Genomic DNA, 27,557 nt, shown 5'->3' with positions numbered 1-27,557 from the left:
TAAAATACATCAGGGCTTTTCTATTTCTAATAAATCAAAATACAAATTTTCTCTCATCAGAATACGGACAGCGAATTTTACCCAAAATAATGTGCCCCCAACATGTGACCAAATTGTGGGCCTTAAAAATTCGGATGGGGCGTTTTAATCTTTAAGAGAATTCCATAATAAAGTCTCGTAAATTCTTCAAAAATTAGAGTATCTCATTTTCGAATTTTTTGACAGCCCATCCGAATTTTTTAATGAAATCTGTTTGGTCTCAGGACTAGTGGATACCACTCTAAATTTTCAACGTACTCACTTTTAATAGTCATGTATTTTTTTCTTCCTGAGTCATTTAGAAGCCAGTCAGTGACTCTGAAGGGTAACGAAAATATGGAACTGTGAGAATTTATATTTAACAGAACGTGAGTTATCAGCACTTTTACGATACTGTGGAAATTTTCGCAGTACTCACCTTCGTAAACTTCTACAATTCCGATCTAAAAGGGAACTGATGAGTCCATGTCCTTGATTTAAGAGGTGGGAGACATGAAGGCGAATGGCGAGGGGGGGGGGGGAGGACAGGACTATTTAATTTGGCTATAGTTGATTCTCTTGTCAAAAGTCGTTGCTTTCTATTTAAAGGTAAAGACAACACCAACGTCTAACGAAATGATGAAGGCTCTTGTCGAATAACTTCGTGGTACAGTTTCTTCCAATTTTCGCTCACCACTCCGTAAATACCTTAACATTTAATTGTATTTATTAATCAACATTTGCCAGTATTAACAACTCAAACGTAATCAATATCACTAGTTTATTCATTCAGTACTAAATGGCTACACAGTAACAATATTATTTTAATGATAAATATTTTTATTTACAGGCACAGGGATTGCGTCACATGAGATTTAACATAAATTGTTTTTCCGTTCATCGATTTCTTTGACTTCGGGTCGGGTAGTTAAGACTCAGCATTAGGCGTCGTGGGTTCTTCCACTTTGGATTCAAGGGAAAACGGAGGGATTCTGCAGTCGAATGTGTAGCCATCTTCCCTTTCCATCCTGAAAGTTCCCCTGGAAATGGTTTTTTCTTCAATTTTTAATTCTCAAAATGATGATTTTTATAAAAGTGTCACTTTTCGTTCAATGACCGTAAATATTCAATACAAGATAAAAGTATTTGAAAACTGGGCCATAGAACTTTTTTATTGTATATTATATGCAAAATAAATATTTAAGGTTTTTCCAGGGTTCATAATAAAATTGTTTATAGGTAATTCTCCTCGTTTTTTGTAACAATTAGAGAGAATTTAGCAGAGTTGTGTGATTTTTTCCTGCGTATCATACTTGTAATCTTACAAATTATGAGTTTGGAGAGATTAACATACCACATGTGACCACTGGGGGCTTGAAGACTGACGTGACTGCTGTATTGAAAGGCTGGGAGGGTTTTTGAAAGAACTGGTTCCTGACCCACGACACCTCTACCCCGGACTGTCTCCAAGGTACCAGACAGACTGAATATCCGCCAATGTCTTTCTCGAAGTTGTACACTGAGGGGGCCGAGATTTTCAAGGCGAATGCAGTAGCGCCACTAGTATAATGTAATAAATAAATAAATAAATAAATAGATAAATAGATAAATAAGTAAATAATTGTTAAAGGAGTTTTAATCCGATTCATAAAAGGAACTTTTGCCCAAAATTTTCTCGGTACGTAATCTTCCTGAACATTTGCCACATTTGGAGGTCTCTGTGGAATTTTTCATTTAATCTATTACTTGTACCTAACAAAAGCATCTTATTTCCATTTCTCTAAAAGATTAAACAAAACATTTCTTTCAACGTTTAATAAAAAAAATAAATAAATATATGTAGTCGAGATTTATGTGGCGGTTCCTGTGGTGGCTGTTAGATCTTTATATTCGTTTTGATCTGATTATATTATCTATCTACCTATATACAGATATACATATGTATAAAATAATAGTAACATATTTTACATAATTATTTAAACTACATAAAAATGAAAAGTAAATATTTTTGTTTCTGTTTATTAACAAAAGGATTCACATATCTAATGTTTTATTTTCAGACGAAAACATTTTGCAATATGTTTCTGTATTATAATTTTTTTCAGAAAGAGAAAATCGATTATGACAGTGAATAATCGATTATTGGATTACTATATTTTTTTGATTTTCGACTTTTATTTATAGCTTCCACGTGAGGGATAAGAGCGAGTCAGACGCGCGTGATCTTTTCTAACAAAATGAAAAATTAACAGAAACAAATATTGCAGGTTTTTTTTTACGAACCCAGTAAACTGATGTAGTTTGTGTCTCCCTGCACCCCATGTAGAAGGGGATGACAGTGACCCTAATGCTATCTGTCGTCTCCTTGTGAACGTCTGACAGCTCCAACCAGGGATGATTCTTCTCCTGCCATGCTCTGAGCGTTTCCTGCGCCACAAAAGGTGGTTCTCTCCCGGGATGAAAGGTCAAAAATTTATCGAATAATTCATGCTGAAGAGCGGTCTTATCATTTGTTGAATAGGGCAATATATCTTCATGGGCTACGTAATCTAGACCTGGTATTGCATATAGGCTTCTGCTGCTTTCATTGTTCCCTAGAAAAGTCACTGCCTCGGTCTGAGCTCTCTGAAATGATAAATTAGGGAGACTTTTGCGTTAATGAGATTATTATGTGGGAATGCCTGTCAATGGTGCCAATTTAATTACTGTATTAAGAAATACTGTTTTATTTAATTGTCTTTTCTTGGCATTTTCGACATTATACTGTAGTAAACACAATCACTATTAGAATATTTAATATTTTTTTATAAATATTTTATGTTAATTTTATCCGCCTGTTTTATTATTCTATTATTTTTTGCATTCGATTGATCTTTAACGGAACTACTGAGGAGGAGAGATGATGAATAACACAAGACAAAGTTTTTATGTAAAAAACGAATTCAATCCAGTCAATTTTGAGATATTTCCCATAATCATTTTACACTAAAAATTGAGTATCTCCGGAACTACTACGTCAACGGAGTTGATTGTTAATACCATTCGTTGTAGTGTTAACAGTAAGATCTCGTACGCATTTCAAGTTAATAGTTCGATTTTTTCGCCGTTGAGAAGGCGAACAATTTTTTTTCAAAAACAGAAAAATGACGATAACTGTGATTTCTTCCAGGGTTCACTTCCCAATTTTTGATTGACTCCGATAGACCTAATGACGATGAAAAAAACGGAAGAAGAAAAAGTTGAATACCTTGATTAGGTTTGAAGATATTTCGGAAAAACGATTTATAAACAAATCGCAAGTTTTCAAAAACAGCCGCACCGATCGAGCTTAATCTGAGTTCAGATTTAGCTTCAACTCTTACCAACTATTTGACAAAATTTCAAATCTTTTAAAATTTGTAACCCACCTATATTTTTTCTTAACTAAATATCTATGCGTGACCCCCCCCCCAGTCAGGGGGGGTACGCATAGATATTTTGAAAAATTTTTGTATTTTTAAATTTATAAAAGCAAAGATGGATTTTTATTTAGGTGCGGATTGGGCTATAGCAATGCTCCCCCTCAGAAGTGAAAATAGAAAAAATTGAAAATTGGAGACTAAAAGTTTTATCGCATTATTATTATGAAACAATAATGTCACGTAATAGTGATATAATGATGATGAATACTCACAATAAATGGACAATCCCTCTGATCAATCAAAACCTGATAAAATGTGTGTGTTCGCCCCTTTACCTCCTTTCCAACACTGTTGTAATTATTCTCATCGTCTCTGAAAGATACCGCAGTCAATAAATTCCCTTAAAGACTAAAAAACATTGAAAAAAGACAACTGAAACTGTCGTGAAATGGACTAATGAAAACAGTTCGATTGAGATAAATTATCGTTAAGATTAAGTTTGTAGGATTTGATTAGAATATAATTAAATAACAAGCAGATTGAAATTAAAATTAAAACTAGGGGTGCATTGTCCACTCTTCTTATTCTTATTCACTCCTACCCCTGGGTTCGACTGATCACAAACTGCAGCAGTTACCTGGTCCTTGACAAAAATCAGGTTTTTTCAAGATGGAAAGACGCGAAAGAATTAACGTCAAAATCTCACCCATCTTTCCTGTTGGGTAGATCCCTGTCGTAGACCCTTGCAAGCCATGGAAACAGAATAACCCCACGATACCCAAACACACGATGGAGTATTAGCTGTCCGGTCTCATATTTCCCTTGCAATTTCGGAGTCTCTAATTTTCCAACTTCTGCCAATCTGGAATAAAATCATTCCTCTCAATCAACTCCCCTTTCCCTTCAACAAACAAGAATTAACACCAATGGTCCAGTCCTGGACAGTCATCACAACTAATAATTTAATTCTCTAGTAAGAAAAACATAATTTTGTAGGTTATATTCGGTGATTTTACGTAATGTCATTTACCTTATGTATTTCGCACTCTGAATACTCAACACTTTATTCGTAACATCTAGTAGACTACGTTTTAATTTACGATTTAAAAATATGCGCATTAATTCCATAATCGATAAAAAATTTAGTAATTTTGTTTATGAACTCCAAAGGGGGTGAACGAAATGCCGATTTTTCGTTTGTCAAGTGTGACAACTCACATGGCCATGGAAGCCCATCAGTATTTGTAGGAGGTTCTGATTATTAACACTTTGTTATTGGACGAATATGTTCAAGATTTAGTTGATGCGCAATTCGGAAAATAACACTGAAAACACTGGGGGAATAGAGTGCTCGGTAGGAAGTGCGTAAAACTACGGCCGGCGAAGTTTTCTGTATTTACTGTTGTATAGAGGTCTAGTAACAATTAGGGTCCCTAGGCAGGTCACAATGTTCTGTGGAGATTTTCCTAAAAATTTGAACCTGAAGTAATTATCTAAACAATTTCATTTGCATCTTCACATCCAAAGGTCCAAAGAGGATTGACTGAAGTAGAGGCTTAGTTTTGGGAGATTGAGTAACGCCAGCGGCATCGTAGTACCTCACCCCAAGGGAGGCAGGGCGCCACACGCAATGCTGGAGTGTCTCTCCTTTTTTAATTGCAAATAATTCTTGATCCCTATCTTACTACACGAAATTCTAATTTTCAGAGTTTCTTTGAAACCCCGAATCAAGAAACCATTGAATTGTTCTGCCAAAAAGTTGAAAAAAAAATGGTAGTTAGGTTTGGAATGACGCCTTCCCAATCTCCTTAATTTCCAATGAAGCATCTTCATATCCTCCTTCCTGCTCATCCTAATGTTATCTAATTTCAATGGAAAAAAAGTATTTCGGTGAGGCAGAGGACTACACCTCCATTTTTAATTAGTCCCTCTGACAGCGGGACTGCCACTGAGGAATTATTGAGTCGACTGAAGGGCAGACACGCCAGCATTGTAGCTGGTGCCCTCCCTCTTCTGGGGTGAGATACTACGGTGCCGCTGGCGTCACTCAAGCCCCTGGAACTGAGCCTCTACTTCAGTCAATCCTCTGTGCTCAAATCCGAAATTAATCGAAAATATTGATAGTAAAATAGCTCTACCCTCCGATCGGTAGGATACCGACCGGATCCGCTGACTGAGCTGGTTTTTAGAGGGCAGATAAAGAAGATTTCAATATCAGTTATCGACATGCGGTGATGGTCACTTACCCTCTTCGTAGGTAATTCATCAACTGACGGCAATCGGCTTTGAAAGTTGTGCAGGTCTCTACCTCTGGCGCATAGGGGCCACTATGAACGTTTAGTAAAGGGTTTAAGAGACACAATTAATGAAACCAAATGTAAGAACAAGTGGAACAAATTAAAGGAGTCGAAAAAACCCTCTTGACTAGATCTGTCTTATCGATTACAGGGACCATAGCTCTACCTTAGAAATCATTTTTACCGGTAGATTTCGTCGGTAATATACCAATAATTTTTCTTTACCGTCTTAAAACTATTTTTTTTTGCAGCTGCCTTTTCCGGTCGATGGTAACATCGCATCCAATGACATTATGCCAGCGGCGTCTAACCCACAGTAATTTTTAATTTCTTTGAAATTTTTCATCCCCAATTACTTACGAAAACACATTAAAATATTCTAGTAATTTGCACTTCGGTTCTAGTGTCCGGTACAGTAATTTTTCAGACTTCTCTTTCCGTGTCGTTTTGTCCTAATCCGATTATCGATTGTCCAATGATCGATTATCTCCATGAAATTCGGCAGTTTCGATTAGTGAACCCTGTCGCTTTACATGTCGGGCTTGAAAAAAAAATATTCAGTAAAAATTACGTAATAAGTTCAGTAATTCGTAAGCGAGAATGAATATTCGATTATAATTACGGAAGATCCAGTAGAAAGTGGAGAACACACCGTAAATAGTACGCAGCGCGTTACGTCATTTTGACGGATCGTTATTTTTTATTGAACCCTTCGTATTGTTCATCGGACCTTTTTTCTCACTCAAAAATTACAGAACTTTCGTTCAATTCTTATTAAACTATTTCCCTTCTTGTACTTAAATTAAACTTCAGATTATGATTAATAATATTCGCTGCATTTACGTCAAGTTTAAAAAAAAAACAAAATAAGAAAAATATTTTGAGTTTCAATTGGGATTTTCAAGGATTACATTCAATACAGTTTTCATAAAACGAATGGACTTTATTTTCTATCTAAATATACACTAATATTATCGTAATCATCAATCTTTCAAATCCATAAATTCTCCAATTACAACTATGACCTCTCCGAAGCTGATCCATGCGATTTACCATAACACAATTTTTTCTATTCAAAAATTAATCTCGATAATTCTTATGACATGCCACATCCACATTCATGTACATTTTTTTAAATCATTCACCACAGCGCAATAACATCTCTTAGTGAGTGCACGGAGAGAAAAATTTGTGATTTTTTATTGTGTGATTCTGATAAAAATTACTGTGTCGCCTTGTAATATCGACGTAAAATGCAGACCTGAGAAAAATTACTATTCTACAGTAAAATTTCTTTATCGACTTGGGATAATTTTTATTTCGGCCTCCATGAAGAATAGAGACCAGGATGCGAAGCTGTTATTACTATTATTATTATTATTTTTTTTTTTATGGCGCTGACGGCTGTGGAGAAGTCGAGCTCAAGAAGTCACTCAAATCCCCAGAACTGAACCTCTACTTCAGTCAATCGTCCTTGGGCCCAACATCGGCAATAATCGGGTATATTCGGCGCACAGCGTTAACCAATCACAATGAGTTATTAAAGTAAAAAATGAAGGAAAGTATAATAAAATGAACTGATCTGGACAACAATATTTAAAACATTTTTGTCAACTTTTCTTTTTTAATCAAATAAAAAATGGTAGACTGAGGGGCCAGTCATTTCTGAAATCACTGCGTCACTTAAAAATGAAATACCTAGAAATCTAGTGAAACTATCTAGTGAAGGGATTTCGTCGATTTCGGATGATTGAGATTGTTATCAAGGAAATTGTGTAATGGGCAACTAACGAATTTTATTTGAATATTATACTAATAAGGAAGTCATTTTGATCCTTTAAGGACTGAAAAGTGCGATCTAGTCGAGCGAAGCGAAGTTCGAATCGCACTTTTCAGTCCCTAAAATAGTAAAATATAATGAGCCACATGAGAGTTAAATATTTACTAATTAATATGATTATCATTCACGTGTCACAATTACTTTTTCCCCAGAACCACGATATACTATTTTTAACTCATCTGTGGTATGTCACGAAGTAAAAATGGCAAGAGATCTCTAAATTAATTCCCTCCCTTTTATGGAATTCGTGCAATCGAAAATTTAAAATCAATTGAAGTCGTGAAATTCTTGAAAAACTTCCGTGAAATCATATGAAATCGTCAATATCTGTGTCATCAGATTTTCAAATGAGCGCCCCTCGTGATAGCCTTTCAAATTTTATACACGAAAACAAATTTTAGGTAAAAATTGGACTTCCAGGGGGCAAAACGGGGGACGAAGATTAGTTTTATCCCAAAAATTCGGGTCTGAAGTCCAATTTTTCCAACAAAACTTCACTTAAAAACTGGTTAATCATCATTTCACTCCACGGTTGACCCTCTACGGGCCCAATTTCCCTCCAAAATATCGTTCCCTTAGTGCTATTCCTTCACTTTTACGAAACCACATACCATTAATCACATCATGTACTACAAAAATTATATTATTAATAAGAATTTTTATTTGTGAATAAAACATATTACAATTTTCTAACATTTTACATCTCCATTCAGGGCCCGAAACAGTAATTTTTATGGGACTTTTCTCTCCGTGTGTTCTCTCACTTCATAATATTTTATATGTCGTGTGATAAAGTGATAAAACTCTTTACTGAATAGCAATAATTCTCCCTCATCAGCGGCTGACACTATCGGCACTTATTCTACTAGAGGGGCGGGGAGGAGGAGAGGAACAGGAGGTTCATTTTCCTCAGTGTGCGTAGATACAGCTGGTGTCGCTGATAATGATCCATTTCTAAATGGAACTCAGCGGATAAGAACATTCTCCACAATTGTGGTGGGTCGTTATTACAGTGTCGCCTTAGCACCATCACTGTTCAGTCTATAAATTTCATAATTGTTCGTTCTGGCACAAGTTATTTTATCATGAAATTTCTGTTTTCAGGGGCGGGGTATCATCGCTCTGAAGAACTTGCATTTGACATTTTGGAATGTCAAAGAAGACTTCACAACAAAATTTTCCAGATGTTTTTGTAGAGTTTTGGTGGTTTCTTCAAGTTTCATATTTCATCAATTTCGGAAAATTAGTGAATATTTGGTGGAACCTGACGAATTCGCTGTTGATGGTAAAAATGAGTTCTGTACACGAGAAGAAATTTTGGATAAAAATTAGACCTCTAGAGGGCGAAACGTGGGAGGGAATGACGATCAACCGGTTTTTAGGTTAAGTTTTGTGGGGAAAAATGGACTTGGGAGGGTGATTTTTGCGATAAAACTAATCTTCATCCCTCGTCCCTTGTTTCACCCTTCAGAGCTAATTTTTACCTAAAATTTATTTCCGTGAACGGGGAATCTAATCTGTGTATTTCGTTGAATATGAGACGTTATTCCTTTTGTAAAAAGGACATACACCTCAAATCTCGAATCGAATCGAACATATCGAAATTCCGTAACACTTATTCGTGATTGGTAGATACATTCACAGTGGCAAAATTTGAATTTCACAAGTACACAAGTATCAAGTAAATCAAGTCAAAGGATGAGTTAATTAGTAGAAAATAAAAACTTTGTTAGAAAATGGAAATGAAACAAGTTACTCATCAAATGTAAATATCTATATGTTATCGAAACTCCTGTATTTTCCAAGTCGTCTTACAGCTTCAAGACATTTAAAATTTTGCATGTTGCCTACAAGTGGGAAATAGATCAGCTGTGAATATATCAGCAATTTTTAAAGATCCATGTTTACCAAATGATGACGTGTTCAACGTCATACGCCATTACTTCAGGATCATTTTGGTATAATTATTTTGAATTTAAATATTACATTGACTTTTTATATCCCTATAATTCAACTGCTCTACTCATACAGTAGTTAAAATAAGGTGCGCTCACCGCAAATGTGACTTAAATAAAAAATATCACAACAATTAAGATTAACCAAATCGCGCGCGGTGGCGCGCGGCTATGTCTCGTCTATTGAAAATACCGTATTGCACAGACGACCTTCGAGATATCGATAGTCTCGATATTTGCCCTTTTTAGAATAGGACGAGACTGAACACGCATTATGATAATAAAAATTTTGATTAAAAATTTCGAAATTAAATTTATTCTGAATTCAAATTACCCGCTTCAGACGACTGAACCAATAAGGAATCAGCGAGACAGATTATTGAAATATCGATAGTTTCGATATCCTCTTTATAATGTCCTCTTTGTAATGGGACGAGAGAGAACGTGCGCTGTAATTGTAACAATCATGATCGATAATTACGAAATTTAATTAAGTTCTGAATTCACATTAGTCTATTCAGACTAAACCAATGAGAAAAAACCGTGAGAGACTTTCGAGATATCGATAATTTCAATGTTTGCCCTTTTTAGAATAGGACGATACTGAAAACGGGTTGTGATGATAAAAATTTTGATTAAAAACTTCAAAATTAAATGAATTCTAAATTCAAATTAGCCGCCTCAGAACCAATGGCTGAACCAACCAGGAATAAGTACGTTAAACTTTCGAGATATCGATTATTTCGTGTCACGATCTCGTGTTGAATTGACAGCTAAATATGAGATCAAGTCGTAATTATCGGATGATCTGTAATTGACTAGTAATTATCTTCAAATTACTCAAATAGAATATATTTACCCAATATTTAAATAACTGCAATCAATTTTGTTTGTTTGAACAATTTTCCATAACAAAATTATTTTTTCCTTCATTTGATTTTCTCTGCGCTAATTTTGGAAGATTTTTGGTTTATTTTACCGATGAAAAATGACCCAAAAATGAAATGAAAAAACTCGGAGGATCGAATCGAAAAAATTCAAACGAAAACATACAGTCAATATATTAAGTCCCCACTTCATTGACTTCTGAATACTATTTTCTAGTGAACATATCACTAGACGCCGCCAAAGGTTCATGGAAAGGTTCACAAAAATTGAGATGAACTATCGAGCGAATTCGTTAGGTCCTTTTATCCATTTTTTTGTAAACAAACATTTCAAACCATACAAATACCATATACCATATACCATATAAACCATATGAAGTAAGATATTTTTCATAGCATTTACTGAAATAATTTTTTTTAGTCATGAAAAATCCTTAAAAATATGAAAATAGCAAAATTCTGGATGAACCGGAATTTTGCTTCCAAACAAATTAATAACGTACCCAAATTACGCAGAAATTCTCAAGTCGTCATCTAACTTACCATCAGAGTAAAAATTCCAATCCGATTATTTTATGGGATAAAATATTTATTTTGGAAAACACAAAGTGTTAGGTTCTGTGTAACATCGTTCTCGATGGCATGAGAATTCATTTTTCCAAAAAAAAAATTCACCCTAAAAAATAATGAGACTGAAACTTTTACTCTGATGGTAAGTCGCACGCCCCCTAAAGGTGATCAGACTCGTGCCCGCGACTACTTAAATTCCGAATTTTTCCTTCGAATACTTTCGATGAATCCAGAGGAGCTCACGGATTCCAGTGGAGCTGCACAATTTCTCTATTCGATACAGAGAATACAGATAAATATTCTCAGACAACTAGACAATTACTTCCATAATTCATCAACACCAATAATGTTGGTTCAATATTATCAAAAGGCAGTGTATTCACATTGTCAAAATGAGAATTCTAGTTATCAACACATTGGTAATGTTCATTTATACTGTACAAACCCATGGGTTAGCCCTGAGGCTTCGCTCGGTCGGTAAGTACGTGACCTGACGTGCGAAAGGTTTCGGGTCGAAGACCCGGCCGGGTAAAGTGGTGCGATCTAACAATTCAAAGTCGAAGTCCATCGCAGCATATGCTAAACCGATCGAAGCGATGTAAAATAACAATGAGAAAGAAAATTTATCGATAATCGATAACACAATCGATAACAAAATAGCTGAGCTGTCGGGTCGCATTAACCCTCGATTCGTCTCTTTCCGTGACTCGACGATGTGACCTTCGCGAGGAAACGACAAAATACGACGTACAAATTGTCAACGGTTGGGGGCAAATGATAAAACAACCTGTCCCCAATAATGAGTGTTAATGCGAGGGGGTAATTTTTACCAAAAAAATATTACAAGTTATGTACACTTTCACTTTAAACTCGCACTTATCATGAAATTTAATTTCGCATATCCTAGATTACGTGTGACCTTCGACAATGTGATTCCGATATAAATTACTGGGCTGTCTTACAATCTCGACGCGAACTGCAAGCCTGAGAATAATTACTATGCGGCCCAGTAAAATTTCTTTATCGACTAGGGAAAACTTCTATATCGGCCTCGTAAAAATTCAAAGTCTAGTGGGCGACGTTAAACGGCTGATGCAATAGGTCCCATGACGGTGCCCAACGTCGGCAATAATCGGATATATTCGGGGCTCATCGTTAACCAATCACAATGAGTTATCGAACAATTGCTGTGCGGTGCACGGAGAGAAATATCTGAGACTTTTTATCATGTGATTCCGATAAAAATTACTGTGCTGCACCGGGTTTTTTTCTCTCTGATTATAATTATCTTCGAATTTTTTTTGCTGCGTTATAATTTCGGTATAAATTGCAGGAGTGAGAAAAATTACTAGGACGATCTGTAAAATTTCTTTATCGACTTGGGATAACCTCTATATGGGCCTCGTGAAAATTCAAAGTCTCGTGCAATAATAATATTTCCTGTGACGAAGTCCAACGTCGGCAATACTCGGCTACATTCGGCGTTCAGTAAAAAATTAAAGAAGGCACAATAAAATAAACTGATTCAGATAAGAATTTTACGAGATTTCTATCGATTTTTCATTCAACTTCAAATGAAAAATAATTTTCAAATTTTATAGTGCTGTTTAGTAAATTTTACGAAGTCACATATCATTAATTATCTAATTTACGGTATTGATAGGACACTTTATGTGGACAGAAATATTCGGAAAAAAATACGAAACTCGCAGTTCACTAACTGCTTAGGTAATGAACTTGGAAATTTTTCCTGACCGTATCGTGATTTTACCAGATAATTCAGAGAAAAATGACGGAAATTTCGGAAATATTTCCAGGATCATTCGGTAAAATTTCCTATATCCGCACTACTTCATTCCCGAATAACGAAAAAGCTACGTAATTTTTACTGAACGGAAATTTTCTCTCTGTGCGGCACAGTAATTTTTACCGACTTTTCTCTCCGTCCGCGATTTAAGAATGTGCAGCCCCTCGATTACTATTCACTTATAAAATGGCTTTCGTTGAATACTCTGGGCTCATAATCACTCTAATAACTCTCACTACCGTTAGTCAATCTATCTCCACGAGCATCAGGCTCGTGATGCCAGGTGTATTCCACACCCCGGACTCTCGAAATTTCAATAACTCGGGAATAGCTATCAACTTCAGTACTAACATCCACACGCTGATAAAGTTGTTCATAAGACACTAATAATACCGTCGCCACGCAATACTAACTAGTTTCATCGGGTGACAAAACGTCCTCCGTCTGCGTGGCGACGTCTCTACCTCACGTATTTGACAATTCACTATTGCATAAACTGTTATTCGATTCCCAGGGAAGTGGCGGTGGTGTGTGAATCAATGATGGTGTTGAGCATCGGGCTATTGAGCACTGGTCCAAGGAGCAACGATCCATACCTTGAGGAGAAAGTGTCGTTAGGGTGAAATACCAGGTGGAGGGATTTAAATACTGATTCAACAAATTTACCTGATAAATCAAAGCCCCCGATGCTGTTTATGTCCAGGCCACCGGTGCTGGTGGCACAACAATGTTGCTTCGTTTCCATGAATTTTTTTCTGCACAAAATCTGCAATTCAAGGTTATTATTTAGAATTTGAGAACAAGAAACTGTTTAATTTTATTGATTCATTTATTGCAGAGAAGATGAACAACCATATCATATTTGTTTTGGATCAACAAACATCCGAAATTTCTATTGCAAAATTCGCTTCAAATTGTTGTTAGAAGAATATTTAATTAACAAAATTATATTTTTTTCTCAGTGTTGATTTTCCTGTTTTGTGGGGGTTTTTATAGTTTAGAATCATTGTCGGTTATCGAGATATGCAGTTTATAATATTGAATAATTTATTATTAATTAATTAATGATTTATTGACTGATGATTTCTCAGGAAATAATTAGTAGTGAGATAAAAAAAAGCGGTAGAGCGTCGGCCAAGAAAACGTTTCGAGTCTGAATGTCGACCCCTTACCAACTCTAGCCGAGTGCTACCGAATATCTATACACGACACAACTACCCCCTCCACCACCCCTAAAAGATTTTTAATAATTATCTTAAGCAGGGGATAATGAATTAGAATATTGCCCTTAGTTACACTATATAAAACGTCTGTGCTCTTTGCAATGGCACGTTCAAAGAGGATTGACTAAAGTAGAGGCTCAGTTCTGAGGGTTTGAGCGACGCCAATGGCAGCGTAGTACCTCACCCCATAAGAGGAAGGGCGCCACACGCAGTGCTGGGGTGTCTGCCCGTCAGCCGACTCAACAATTCCCAGTAGCAGTCCCCCCGTCAGAGGGACCAGTTAAAAATCGAGGTGTGGTCCTCTGCGTCAGCGAAAGGTTTTTTTCCATTGAAATTAGATAACACTAGGATGAGCAGAAAGGAAGATATGAGGATGCTTCATTTAAAATTAAGGAGATTAGGAAGGCGTCAGTCCAAGCCCTACAACCGGGTTCGTAGCGAAGTGGTAAAACGAGATAAGTTGACTGATCTGTGAGCCTAGTTTTTGAACAATAACTCCGAATCGAAGGGAGATAGCGGAATTTTGTTATAATAATGTTTGAAACGCAGAGAAATAACTACAGTCGGTAAAGGATGACAGGCGACCAATGCCCAAAATTTCCGAGCGATACCTCGGGTCAGTAGATCAACGAGCTGACTCCGGAAGCTCAAATCTCAGGTCAGTCAGTCTTTGTCAGTCAGAGGACGTAGTAACGTCTATTTAATTGTCAGAAATTCTCTATGAGTAGAACCTCACCGAGTACATCACCAAGTGCATCACCAAGTACATCTCCGTCGAGTATAAAGACGAGTTCTCCTTATATTCTATAACAATTTACTGTCAATCAGTACATCACCGGACAGTTAGCGATGTTAAATTGACACTCATCGGGAAATAGTGCCAGTAAACCCGCTGTTAATCCTAGACTTTGGTAGTACGTCGCCCCAATAAAGTTTTATAAAAAGATACTCAACCAATGTTAATAACTATTTCCACCGGCTAGACCTAATCTACCCTTCCTCGAATTTTCCACCCCACTTCCACCCTAAATTCAGACAATCCCCAAACAAACAATTATCGTAGGGCTCAATTAACTTCACAAAAAAGCTAGGAATAAAAATTTTGCCATCTTCCCTAGATTTCGAGATATTCATAAAAAATGACTCAATAGTCAAAAGTCACTTGTCTCGTTTGCAAACGAGACAAGTTTGTTTCTCGTTTTGGCGCTCTTTTCTATTTCTATTTATTTTTCAAAAATATTCCGCGGAAAGCACTACCCAAAACCTCTTCTTGGCGCCTTATTTACCCAAATTTATATTTTTCATCTTCATTTTTCATGACGTTGTGAGTAATTCCCCATCAAAATTTTAAATTTGAAAAATTGAACTTTCCCAATAATTCCATCCGGCGGCTGAAAAATCGCCTGAAGACCGAGGAACTTCGTCGGTGGACAGATCCACCGACTAAGATATATCTAACGTATTCGTGTCTCGAGGAACACCGCAAGTCAACTTCTTCTTTTTCCCACTACCTCGTAAATCAGGGAAAACCGCTGTAGAGAGTCAGAGAAACTGTTGGCGGTCACGAATTGAAACTCGAAAACGAAAAAGAATTTTCAATGGTGTCCCCGACGTTGCCACCCACTGACAGATTGTTCTTTTGTTCATCCTCAATAATTAATGATAAAATTATACTGAAATCCGTGAAATTGAATAATTCAAATGAAGAGTTGGAGGAACAAGTGTACCTTCGTATAAAATATGTCTCGTGAAATTCGCCGGAAGTGGTTGTTGAGCAGCCAGTAGAGAAATGGATTCCAGAAGCTGTTCGACAGTGCGAGCCACGTTGCGAGAAAATCAAGGAAAGGCGGTGGTTTACTTCCGGTGCAGGCAACAACGACTTCTTGAATTGTCCATGGTGTTACCATAACGATAAATCCCAGGCTCATAGCTGCCATTGTCCGGGATACCGATGTTGATAATCGTCTCTCGTGGGCAACGAACTGAAAATAAATTGTGTTTAGATTCTTAATAAAACAATTTGACAAAAAAAAAAATGTCGTGGTTTATCGTAAAATTCATTTCGCATTTTTTGTTCTAATGATAGACATCAACGAAAAGAAAATACATTTGTTGATGTCAGGTTTAGTTTGTGATAGTTATTTTGATAGTATGAGAAAATTTAATTAAAAATTAACACTCGGGGAGGCGGATCGGGGGAAGAAGTGGAAAATATGACCACACGGAGAGAAAAATATGAGAATTTTTATAGTGTGATTCCGGTATAAATTATTATGCTGTCTTACAATCTCGGCGCACACTGCAGTGCTGAGAATAATTACTATGCTGCATAGTAAAATTTCTTTGTGAATTTTTCTTTAAGAAAATTTCTGTATGGGCCTCGTAAAAATTCAAAGTCCGATGCAACATTTCCTGGGACGAAGTCCAACGTCGGCAATAATCGGCCACGTTCGGCGCTCATCGTTGACCAATCACAACGAGTTACTGAGAAACTGCTTTGTGGCATAGTAAATAATGAAGGAAGGTCTAATTAACTAAACTGACCTAGATAGGAATTTTCCAAAGATTTCTATGAATCGTTCATTAAAAATTATCGACCTTGAAATTTTATAGTGCTGTTTAGTCAATTTTACGAAGTTATATATAATTAATTACAAAGATTAATATAATGAATTACAAAGAATTGAATTAAAAGACATTCCAGTATTCTAGCATTCACCTTGCTTCTAGTGACCGGCACAGTAATTTTCCACTGACTCTTCTTTCCGTGAACTAATTCATCCTCAATCGATAATTTTTTGTTTAAATGTAGTATAAATGTATAACTGATTAACTCCTGAAAATATTATACACAAATTTTTTTTATAAACTTATAGGCGTCAGCAAGCTTGAAGAAATATTTTTAAAAAGTAATTCATCTGAACCAAACCCAAAAAGTATCTGTTCAGTCGTGAACATTATATATAAAAAAAAAATGATGACCTTTTATGTTTCTCAGGTTTTCCCTGATATACTGTAAATAATTAAAATTCCTTTGGGTTCAATTTTTGCACGTAGGAGTCATAAGAGATCATAATTTATCTCGTTTGGGACGTCATGTAGAAATTACTTTGTACGAAAATTATTTCCTTTTCTCAAATTTCTTCAGTCGAAAGTCCCCAATTTTTCCAAATTGTTAGAAAATTTAAAGAGTAACTTTGTAACATTTTCTAAATTTCAAGAGTAATTTTCTAACAATTTTTCATCAGATTTAAAATTGCATTGAGTGCCAGGAGATACGAAACCTACCAGGTTACCCCTTTTTTCATGCAACGATCGAAGTTTGGCACACCTCAGGCGATCATTACAGTTGAGGACGTCCATTAGAGTGTGTGAAGAACAGCCGGAAAAAATATACGAAAAAAGTTTTACAGGAGATTAGAGAGCCGATCGGTCCTGTTCGACAGTAACTTTTCGGGCGGCTTGGAGAGCATTACAGTAGATGTAACATGTTGAAGGGAGTTTTCGGTAATCCTTTGACGCCACACAGAGCTCCGACGCTGCGTTTTAGACGTTAAACCAGTGGCTTAACAGCGAAAACGTGTGTGGCATCACTCTTGTATAATTAGGTTTTTTATTTCATAATCCGAAAGAAACTGAGCTCTCTATCTGTAGAGGAATGCGCGATGAATAAATAATAACCATCTTATTAATATTGCTGTCTAGTGGAATATCATATCTGGGTATATTTTCTGATCACGTGTCCTTGAGCGAATAAAAACATTAAATTGAGGTGGCATGAAAGCTGCATCATCTGCTCAACTCGGAGGGATCACGAAAAAAGATATATTTGAATCAAGTGTGGGTTTTAAGATTTTTTGACAAGTAGGACAATAACTTTTAATATTAACAAAAGACTCTTAGAAATGAAGACAAAGATTTTCTGTTGCTTGAATAAGTTCATTGTGAAACGTAGAGTTTAGCCTATATGTTTATTTTGTATCTTTTATAGTTTTTCCTAGCGATAATAATTTAGCGTGGAGTGTTTAGTTTAACTGAGTGATAGTTTTATGGCATGCATCGAGGGGCCATTCATTCAAAAATTCGATGACACAGTGATTGCTGATTTCATCTGATTTCGAGATGATTTCAATGATTTCTTGAAATCGTTGATTTCATGTGATTGCCAGGGATTTTTTTCCGGTGATTTCACGATTTCACGATTTCAAATGATTTGACGACGTTTCGTTAATAACTGTATTACTTCGCGTGTGGTCGAAATTGCCAGTTCAAACGCGTCCAACGTCGATTTGGGGGATTCTGAGAAAATACGTCGATCGATTTTCTCTGAGAACTTTATGAGTCGATCCTCTCGCGTTGTGTATTTGTTTTTTTTCCCGTAAAAAAAGCGTCCGAAGTTGAAAACAAAAGGAGGTTAACACCTCGATGCAAAACACGTTGAATTCATCGAAAATATTCCGTGTATATTTCACCTATTTAATACATTCGAATTTTTTTTGTCTTATCTGCGGACGATTTTCTATTTATTTTTTGGTGTTATAGTTCATGCGATTTCACTGATTGCATGGCATTTCACTGATTTCATGTAATTTCATTTGCAGTCACCTGAAATCGATGAAATTCCAGAATTTCTCTGATTGCAATTAACTTCGACCGATTTCATGAGATTTCATGTGATTTCAAATATGATTTCAGCCCGAAGTGACACAGTGATTTCACGAATGAATGGCCCCTCGGCATGCATTCCTTTTTTGGGGCATTTGTGTGAGGTCCAGTGGAGACAGTGTGCGGACCGCTAAACAATGGATGATTTGTTCTAGTGCAGTGAAGAGAGGGGAACTATGGATGAGAATGAGTGAAATTTGGAAGAGTGGACACTTAGTTCGTTTTGGGTTTTCGGAGAGAACACTTACTTTAATCGCGGCATATTTTTACTTTTAATCAACATCTTTGTACCAAGTTAATATTTTATGATTATTATAGTTCTTTTTGAAATAGACTTTTTTACATTTATTTCTTGCCCACCACATTGATCCCACACAAGTATATTTGATACTTGAGTGTAGGATCAAGATCATAAAATCATAGGATTTATTTATTTCAAAGAGGTAACTAAATTTTTTCCAAACAGAATCCACTTTAATTTACTGTTGGATTCCAAAATGTAAAGGTAATTTCTCTTTGCAAAATCTTTATTTCGAGTCTAACTACAACTCTAGCTACAAACCTCACCAAACCTCGAGTCTAACTACAAACTTCAGCTGTAGCTGACCACTTCCATTCGAGGGTTACAACTGTTGTGTCTTCTATCTCGAGAACTGCATTTTGCAAAGTACTCAGTCAGTAAGTCGGAGGGTCGGTGGAACTGGAAGGGGAAAGGCCCAACACCTTTGATTGGTCAAAATTAACGAAGGAATGTCCTTTGCGGGCTGAACTTGACCAGAAGTGGCCATGGGACTATAAAATAAAAACCTTTTCGGGGATGGAAGTGTTCTGGTCCATGAGGCCCAAAATACTATCTTTGAGTTTAGTCTATCGTGAGAATCGCTAGAGGAACGTACCTCCTGACATAAGTAGAGCCAAGTATGATGATTAAATATAAAGTGTATAAAATAGAACAAAAGTGTTGCTTATTTGAATCCCATAATCCAATACATATTTAAAAAATCGGTACGCGACTTTTTGGCGCCGGTTTTTTTGGCGCTGATTTTTTGGGCGCCCATTGAAATTTCGGCGCTGAAAAATAAAAGTCATGAAGATGCGCCAAATGCAATGTGCGTGTGCAATGTGTGTGTGCATTTTTTTTTTTGTGAATGTTTTCTGTCGTTAATAACTGATTTCGTGATGTCAAATTGTTAATGGTGTTAAAAAAAATAAATTTGGAATCGCCAAAATATATATGGGCGCCAAAAAGCCTGCGCGCCAAAAAATCCTGCTCTATAAAAAAATGTGTATTTCCCGACATCTCCAAAAAAAATTCGTACTTTGCTTTCTGATAAGCGGGAGAAAAGTAGCACTTCTCGTTCTCCTCAGGAAAGTCACTAGGAATTCGTGACTTCCGCCCTAGGGCGGAAAGTACTACTTTCCTCCCTACAAACTTTCCTTCCCAGGCGCACTGAAAAAATTATTTTACTCCTCAAATAATTCAGTGGAATTGTTATTTCAAACATATCGAATAGAACTGCTGAATAAGGGAAATAAAACTCCTGAATTTCATGACAGAAAATCCCAAAATATCCATCAGGGTTAACGTAATACGTTCATTGCATCCACACAATACACTGAATTGGACGTTCATGGAATGCCACAGGTATTCGACTCCATTGAAAATTCACCGATATATCAATAGATCGGGGAAATATAAGAGGAACACAGCACTTATCGAATAAGACGGATAATCCGAGATAATGTAGCTCTCGGGGCTGTAAAATGTCGGGAATTCCTTTGTCGTTTTCACTATGTTTAATACATGAATCCAACTCTCCCGGATGCCGTCCGGGATCGAAGAAACTGGTAAGTACACTTCATGGAGAAGTCGTGAAAACTGGGGTGATGGTGGAGTGAAAAGCAGAGGGAGGACTCCAGTGAAAATCGAGAAGTGATTACACATAGATATAAAGGGAGAAGCTTTGTGGCGGAAACCAACATATCTACTTTACAACAGTGATAATAATACAATCAAGCCATGAAAGGTAGATGTTATGTGAATTTTCATGAGTGCACCCGAGGACTTGGTCTTACACTTCTGAATATGGAGATTTAACAACCTCACTATTTTGGGCCACCGTCAAGTAGCAGCAGTTGGTTTCAATAAAATCCGATCATTTTAATTTCTGTGCATTGCGCGGGTAGAAATGTTGCAATTACGCTGTCTCGAAAAGTACTCGATGGATAGTGTCTATTGAAAATCATAATTGTTAACATTAATCGGAATCAAAAGGGGAACAAACTGAATAACGGAAATGCGGTGAAGATTTTTGGAGGGACAGAGGGAGATGATATACTTTGATTGTCTCATATAGTGGCGACTGAGATGAGTATTTTGAGAAGAAATTGCAATGAGATATTTGGAGATGTTAATTTATATAAACAATTGGGTGTATCTAGAAGAAGTGGAATAATTGTTATAGTTGTTGCCAGATATTTCGGGTCGTTATCTACATTATTTTTCAAGTAATCGTGGAAACAAGATTTTCCTCGCTGATGCACATTTTGAGACTTTTTTGGGAGGTAAAATAACGTTTTTTGGGTTTCGATGGCGATCAGCTGTTTACAGGACAACGTGAAGTGAGTCAAGTCATAAAAGACTAGTTTGAATATTTTATGTGATTCATCGTAAATTGAAAATGAAAATATTAAAAAATGTAATTTAGTGAAGTTTGAAAAAAAAAAAATAGAAATACGAATAGTTCAATCTATTTTAACATATCAATAATTTAAAAAATCGCTAATTGCTATGTGATTCTTCAGTTGTCTTAGTTTACGATTTGAAAGTTAAAACCTCAAATTTAATTTAAATTTATAATGAACCATAAGCTAAAAATATACCACTCATTACACTTAAAATTTTGTTTCTTTTGACTCCACTAAAAATTATTTCCTCTTTAAATTACAAAACAATTTTTTTGGCGATTTCGGTGAGGGTAATGAATTATAATCCGGTGTCATATTATTGAAATAGAGATATAGATTAATGGGTGAGATGTGTTTACATAACACGAATGTATTAGACTCTTTGTAGTCTCGTGTAGCGCACCAGTTTAAATACCTTCGCTGATCGAAGGTTCGAGAATTGCCCTAGAATTTGGTGGGGGATAAGGATAGATAGTACTTGTCTCAAATTCTTGTGTTTGGAATATTCGAGACGTTACGGAAATAATATGCAGAAATTAATCTATTGCGTTCGCACCACATTGTTGATATATAAATTTTTAATTTTATTATTATTATTTTTTCGTGATCCTCATCTGAGTTAAAAGATGATACAAATATCTCCATTCTTTGAAATTACAAAGTGTTAGTGGAGATTTTTGCCTACTTGTCAGTTGGTATAAACAAAATAGATTAAACAGACTTTGTTTACTTATCAGTGATTGGTGTACAATAAATCAAAATTAATTGACTCTGATCAAATTTAAGTGTGATGTGTTCTTGGCATTTATCAAATAATTCAGTCATTTTACATTCCACCAATCAGTTCACCCCTTTTAAATATTTAAGTGCCTTCTCAAATTCAAACACTGACATCGAATATTTGTCAAAATCTAGACAGTGACAGATCAACATCTCGACTGATATTAAAGTGATAGCTCGAGTGCACTACGGTCAACGTCGTACAATACCTGTTCAAGATTTACTATAATTATTATCAAAACACCTCACTACTGTAGGAAATAAATATCTCCCACTATTTAATTACACGACACGATCTTCATTCAGTTTTTAACATATGCGTTTTAGTGAAAGACTCCATATAATTATAGCTGAACTGATAATCCGATGTGGTTCACTCGAGAGACCGTTCGAGAGTGTCCTTACCCCTCGCTTCATCCAGGATGAGAGGTCTGACCCAAAGACAAGGCCTTTTTGTCTATTGGGCTGTTCACGTGTTGAGTTTTTTAGGTCATAAACGATCGAAGTGTTTGCCATATTTCTCGGTGACGTCTACAATGGGTCGCTTGTTCGAGCTAATGTCAAAATATTTCCCACACTACATTCCAAGAACAATGATATTCATCCAAGACAAGTGTTCCACAAACTTATTCGAATATTACGCTTTTTAGTAAAAGTATTTACTCCAAAAATATTGTTGACTTTTTGTTTAATGTAGGATGCGGGGGGGGGGGCGAAGTCCACAGTCCTCACATTTCAGTCTTATGACATTGACTATTTTCTCAGTGTTGGGATGTTGACACAATTTGATTTGGAATAAAAGAAAACCAATTTGTTTCCAAGAAAACTCCCCTCCAGATATCTCTCCATCTAAAACAAAATCACGATCTCGTTTTTGATACGTTCCTTTCTCCTACGATTTATCATCACCACGTGATGAATGTTCCAACTATATTGGTGACTTGTAATAAGATTGTTGAAGTGTTAAAAGACCGATGTTAGAAGAAAAGAAGAATCTCCCTGGAGATAGGGCAGTCATCATTCTGTAAAAGTCGTGCCGGAAGAGCACCGAGAGTTCCACGAAGGGGAGTGAGAAAATGCGGCGAAGGGGTCAGGGAGGTGGGGAGGGAGGAGGAGTAGGAAAGGGGGTTGGTGGCAATCCTTCTGGAAAGGGGGCTAAATGCTTGGGCGGTAATTACCTCAACCCAAGAGGTAGAACGATGAGTCCAAGGCTTCGTCCTCCAACGGTAGTGTCGCTCAGTATATACTAACTTGCAGTGACGATCGATTATTTGATTTACGATTGGGTTCCTCATCATTTTCCTCTTCCTCGGTTAACGGCAAATCTACCCACCTCGCTGTTGCTGAGTTTTATGTGATTTAATTTTCCATTTTTATTGACGAATTAAATACGCCAAGCGCTTCATTTCGTTTCTTTGATTATTGATTTTTATAATATTAGTTTGTGATTTAAATTATCGATGAATTTTCGCTTATAATATTGGAATGATAGACAAATATCGTAGACTGTATGGAATATATCACTCGAAGGATTAGGAACCATAAAAATTTGTCTACAATAAAATCATTCGAAGGATTAAGAACCATAAAAATTTGTCTACGACAAAATTTTTCGAATGATCAGAACCTGAGAAATACCCGATTATAATGAACAAGTAACAGATGAATTTTATTCCCACTAAAATAATTAATTAATTGCAGTTTGCATCGAGATTGTAAAACAGCACAGTAATTTTTATCCGAATCACACCATAAAAATTGTCAGATTTTTCTCTCCATCTCCACTTCTTCCTATCTACAAACCCTACCAATTTCATTTATAAAAAAAATCGCCCATTAACTTTTCAAAATTTTACAATAATCTGAATATTTACAATTTAATTATCCACCCATATAATTCTTTAAACTTCCCCCATCGTCCATTTCCCACACCGATGGCAAAACAAAATTTGCCAATTAATTTTTTTTACCCAAACAAATGTCCAAAATTTCCATTAGAAAATCCGCTTTAAATTCTTCTCAGAAGAATATTTAATTGGCAAATTTATATTATTCTCTCAGTTCACATACATCATCAGTAAATCCACTTTTTACACGTCACAACTTTGATCCATCTTGTCACACACTCCCTTTCCACCCGCTCCGTTGAAGCCTGTCACACGTTACCTCCAATGTTTCCAAATCCCTCGCCTCCCACGTGTCTCTGAACTTTCCTCACAATCTGTGTCGCATTACCTCCCCTCCCCTCCTCTTCCCACTTCATCGTCAATCTAATCAATCTTACCTCAATTAACCGTTTCCCTAATTAAACGTATCAGTATGCGCGTGAAGGGACGAAAAAATTCCAGCGACAAGTATCACCACCGTCACCAACTTCAGGGGATCCAGAGACGTCGGATCCTGGTGAAGTTTCGATCGAGGCATTCAAAGTGAATTTGGCAAGGATTCCTGGCCTAGCGCCGAAAAGTTCGCCCCCCTCTTAACCTCCCCCCTCCCTCCCCACCCGTTAGCGTTCTCATTTCACACCCTCTCGTTCCATTGGATATAAACGTGACCTTTGCTGAAAGCCACTCTTGCTCCGCCATTTTTCTTCATTCTGCCCTCTTTTTGGTACTTGTACCCATAAATTTACCGGAAATGATAAAGACTTCGGGGTGAGTTCGATGGAGTGGATGCTTTCGACGATCTCGTGTCTCAGTCTCGTCTATCAAGTTTTGTTTGAGAAAGTCTAAGTTTGGTGGGGGAGGGGCGGGGGAGAGGTAGCACCTTTGTTTGATGAGACAGTCGTAGTTTGGCCTCGATTTATCATCGAATAATTTTGAATGGGTAACTTCTCGGCAATGCTTCTTCATGGAAATTGAGGGAATGAGTACGGGGGAGGTGGTTCACAGGAAAAAACTTTAGGGTTTACAGTAACAGAGTGTCTGGATTCCAGTGCTCGGTGGTACTGAAGTGGAGGAATTGAAATGAGCAAAAACAATATGAGGGGAGATCCAGGAGAGGTCGTCGGTGGGGTCTTAGAGAGAAACTGTGACTTAACCCTAGAACGTTGCACTGGGGTACAAACGTACCCCACGTGTTAGACCGCAATTTTCGCAGGTAAAAATTAAAATTGGAAAATGTTGTTATACATGATTTTCTTCGTTTTTTAATAACGAATACGACTGTGTAAGTGGAATTGCGGAATTTATTTAAAAAATCATACAGAATTTAACTTGATATCCGGTCGATAAATGCAGGATTCTCGTTTCCACACAGCCCTAAATATGGCGTGGGGTATATTTGTACCCCAGTGCAACGTTCTAGGATTAATGTCGATTAAATGTAGTATTGGGAATTTTTGTGTAGGTACTAGCTGACCCGGCAAACGTTGTTTTGCCAAATAAATAATTTCCTAGTAATTTCTAGTGTAGACAAAAAATCCCTACTCCGTGCTGTTTACTGGGTCAGAAGTGACACCTGTAGTGATTAAATTACTAAAATGGCTATTAAAAAATAAGGGTTGATCGTAGAAGGGTGAAAATTGACGATTGTATGTATTTTTGTATGTTGTATCATAAAAAAATAGAAATTAAAAATTTTGTCTAAAAAATAAAAAATAAAAAATAAAACTTTAGGGGTGGACTACCCCTAACATTTAGGGGGATGAAAAATAGATGTTGGCCGATTTTCATAGATACCGGGTAAGCACAAAAAATTTCATCAAAATCGGTCAAGCCGTTTCGGCTGAGTATGGGAACAAAAACTGTGACACGAGAATTTTATATATTAGAAGAAAGATTAGTTTTGGGGAAATAGATTCTTGGAACTTAATGGTTTTATTTTAGAGTAGGAGTAAGAAGCGAGGGATAAAGTTCTCACAAGTGTAGCTATCAGGTTATATTGTAGGCGTAGCAATAAGTGCTATTGATGGGTTGACCACGCAAATGGACATGGATGGTACGGGGATGCAAGACTGTACAGTAGAAGTAGCTGGAGGGTCATATTTTGGGGGTTTATGAGAGGCCCAGAGATGTCAGGGGAAAATCGTTTCCAGCGAGCGAGGTCCAGAGACGCTGGGATCACGTGACGCCGCTAGGGCCTACTCCAGGGAGGGAACGGTAGTCAGAGTTCAGACGAGAGCGATAGAGTTTAGACGGAAGGTTTAGAGTGTGGACGAAGTGTGGAAAGAGTGCCGCCTTAAGTGTTACTTAATTTTGGTTTCTAAACCGAGGGGCCTTTCGGGTGGAAAACTGAAAACGGGTGACATCATGATTGCCAATTTTATGGGATTTCCAAGGGATTTCGGTGATTTCACTGTTAACACATTTCGTTATCATTCTGGAAATTTTATCGTATCACAGTTGCACTGAAATTTCAGAATATCCTGGTAATGAATATTTACAACTTCATGGGAAAATCAAACAGAATTATTAATTTTGATTCAATTTTTTCCTGAAAGTGAACAGAAAATTCGGAAATTCTGGTAGGTATATTTTTGAATTCGGAGACTAGTGACCCTGAATGGGATTTAGGGGGGAGTAATCGGCGCCAAATCCTAATTGATCAAAGCCATATTGCCGTTATTTTCTATGCAATTGCTATTTTTTTTTATTTTTACTAATTTTAATTGCAACTAGATGATTTGGATGATTTTATGCGCTTTCATGAACGTTTTTTAGTGATTTTTCAATTTCAGACGATTTTAACTGATTTAAATTTGTGATTAGAAAAGTGAGAGTTCATTAACAATGTTATCTAAACTCAGATTCAGAATATCTTCAGACAAAAATGTCTTCGGAAAATCTTTCAGAGATTCTTTTTGAGTCACCAGGGAAATCTTCCGGAGATTCTTGAGACGAATCCGGAAATTCCCTGGTGACCTTCGGCAGACGCTAATTTTTTTACCCGGGTTAAAAAAAACAAAAATTCGAAGACAATTATAATCAGAGAGAAACAATTTCCGTTTTAACCGAGTCGGGAATCGAACCCGAGTCTCCCAGTATCGCGCCGGCTACTCTTACCAACTTTTTTTTTTTTTTTTTTTTTTTTTATAAAAGTACGTTTATTGACCGACAAAAATACATATGGAAAATACATTGAATAAGATCACGCACTCAAAAACTTATTTCTTTATCATTTGGAAGGATTCCTCGTACTATGACATTTGGAGTCGCCATACTGATGATTAGATCATCTTCTAATTCACAAACCTTGCTTTGTTAATTAGTAATGAAAATTATGGAAACGCTAGTTTCAAAACTATTTATATTGTCTGTGAGAGTGAGCCCAAAAATGGCTACTCTTACCAACTGAGCTACCGGATACCACCAAAAATCACTCTCAAATTAACAAGAAACACCGCCTAACCTTCTTTAGGCATCAAATAACTCGAAGAAAATTATAATCAGAGAAAAAACATTTTCCCTCATTTTTTCGCCGGCTCA

At 36.5% G+C, this 27,557-nt stretch overlaps 2 protein-coding genes across 3 annotated transcripts in view; both read right to left on the bottom strand.

Annotated features, from left to right (window-relative positions):
* Window positions 1-301: 301 nt before the first annotated feature.
* Window positions 302-4,919, bottom strand: LOC135170550 (polymerase delta-interacting protein 2). 2 transcript variants are annotated; one of them, XM_064136483.1, is made up of 7 exons: window positions 4,450-4,919; window positions 4,126-4,281; window positions 3,692-3,791; window positions 2,302-2,643; window positions 1,373-1,578; window positions 458-1,058; window positions 302-381 (listed from the first exon to the last, which is right to left on the bottom strand). In XM_064136483.1, exons 1-6 carry the CDS (start codon window positions 4,545-4,547, stop codon window positions 947-949), a joined length of 1,014 nt encoding a protein of 337 aa, XP_063992553.1. In that variant the 5' UTR covers window positions 4,548-4,919; the 3' UTR covers window positions 302-381; window positions 458-946. The 2 variants fall into 2 exon arrangements, with proteins under 2 accessions (XP_063992553.1, XP_063992554.1); XM_064136484.1 differs by having other exon boundaries at window positions 302-357.
* A 2,612-nt stretch (window positions 4,920-7,531) lies between these two features.
* Window positions 7,532-27,557, bottom strand: part of LOC135170393 (trace amine-associated receptor 9) — a 43,365-nt gene continuing 23,339 nt past the window's right edge. Inside the window, exons 7-9 of the mRNA XM_064136168.1 lie at window positions 15,726-15,980; window positions 13,442-13,541; window positions 7,532-13,371 (exon numbers count right to left, since the gene is read on the bottom strand). Coding sequence (XP_063992238.1) covers window positions 13,241-13,371; window positions 13,442-13,541; window positions 15,726-15,980 — 486 coding nt within the window. The 3' untranslated portion in view covers window positions 7,532-13,240. The remainder of the gene's footprint in view (window positions 13,372-13,441; window positions 13,542-15,725; window positions 15,981-27,557) is intronic.

The sequence above is a fragment of the Diachasmimorpha longicaudata genome, chromosome 17, assembly GCF_034640455.1.
Source record: "Diachasmimorpha longicaudata isolate KC_UGA_2023 chromosome 17, iyDiaLong2, whole genome shotgun sequence".
Classification (NCBI taxonomy): Eukaryota; Metazoa; Arthropoda; class Insecta; order Hymenoptera; family Braconidae; genus Diachasmimorpha; species Diachasmimorpha longicaudata.
Note: the sequence above shows the minus strand (reverse complement) of the source record. Positions and strands in the feature narration are given on the sequence as shown.